The 1288-nt window shown below is 45.2% G+C and overlaps 1 protein-coding gene across 1 annotated transcript; it reads right to left on the reverse strand.

Annotated features, from left to right (window-relative positions):
* Positions 726 to 1262, reverse strand: LOC104704819. Its single transcript, XM_010420849.1, has one exon. The coding sequence runs from the start codon at positions 1260 to 1262 to the stop codon at positions 726 to 728; it is 537 nt and encodes a 178-aa protein (XP_010419151.1).

A 1288-nucleotide genomic window follows, 5' to 3' on the forward strand; every position in this document is an offset into this window, starting at 1 on the left:
CACACTCGGATCTTCTTCTTCGGTTAGAATCGATTTCCTTGTCGATTTACCTTGGCCGATTGTCGATAGTCTTAGCTTGCTCCTTCTCTTCTTCTTTCGGCGGCAACTCCCTTCTTCTCTCTCGCTCACTTTCTCTCTCAAATTTTCTCTCCTTACCCCCTTGATGACTTGTGCGAAAATGAGAGAGATGAGAGCTTATTTATAGAGGACTTAGGCGATGGAGGCAGCCAATGCATGTGGAGCGCTCTCTCTTCCTTAGTCGCTATTAGAGCATGCTTAAACACATGGATAGAAATCGAGCTAACACCTTGAATCCACTAAACCTTCTTGATTTCTTTAATCCTCCCACTAAACTCCACTAATCCACCTTGAATTATTTAATTCTTCCACTAACTCCCTTTATATTAAATTAATCCTCCACTTTGAATAAAATATTCAACTCCATTAGTGGCTCCTTCCCACCTTTAATTCGCGTCCGCGTACGTCCTTGGTCATTCGGCGTTCGGCTGGTACGTTCTGACGCGCACGTACGTCCGGTACGGTACATGGTACATGGTACCATTGGCCATCTCTTGATTCGTCCAGAATTCCTCGGACATTACTTTTGTAATTCTTCTACTCTCCTCCCTTGCCTTCCATTTGTGTCTCTTGCACGTCCTTGGACCAGGGGTTTTTATTTTAAATTTTACCCCTTGGTGAGGGTCATTACATTCTCCCCCCCCCCCTTAATAGAATTCGTCCCGAATTCCATAAGGTTCCGATGGTCCTGCCTCATCTTCTTCGACGAACAGCTGAGGATACTTGGCGCGAATTCTATCTTCATCTTCCCAAGTGGTGACCTTACGATTCTGCGTTCCCCAAAATACTTGGATTTGAGGGATGTTTCTGTTTTTCAACTTCCGGGTTCTCCTTTGCCCTATTCCAAATGGTCCTTTGGGGTATGTGAGATTTGGCTCCAATTCTTTGATAGGCTCAACCACAATCATGCTAGGATCTGGTACATGCTTCCGTAGTTGTGAAACGTGGAAGACTTTATGCAATCGCATTACCTCGGGCATAGATAGCCGGTAGGCTACTTCTCCAACTCTTTTCTCGATTCGGTAGGGTCCGATAAACCTTACCGCAAGCTTTCCCACTTTACCAAAACGATCCTTCCCTTTTTGCGGTGCAACTTTCAAATACACCATGTCTCCAACTTCAAATTCCACTTCTCGCCTTTTACGGTCTGCGTACTTCTTCTGGCGATCCTGCGCTTTCCTCATGCTCTCGCGAATGAATTTGATCTTCT

The sequence above is a fragment of the Camelina sativa genome, chromosome 7, assembly GCF_000633955.1.
Source record: "Camelina sativa cultivar DH55 chromosome 7, Cs, whole genome shotgun sequence".
In the NCBI taxonomy this organism is placed as follows: Eukaryota; Viridiplantae; Streptophyta; class Magnoliopsida; order Brassicales; family Brassicaceae; genus Camelina; species Camelina sativa.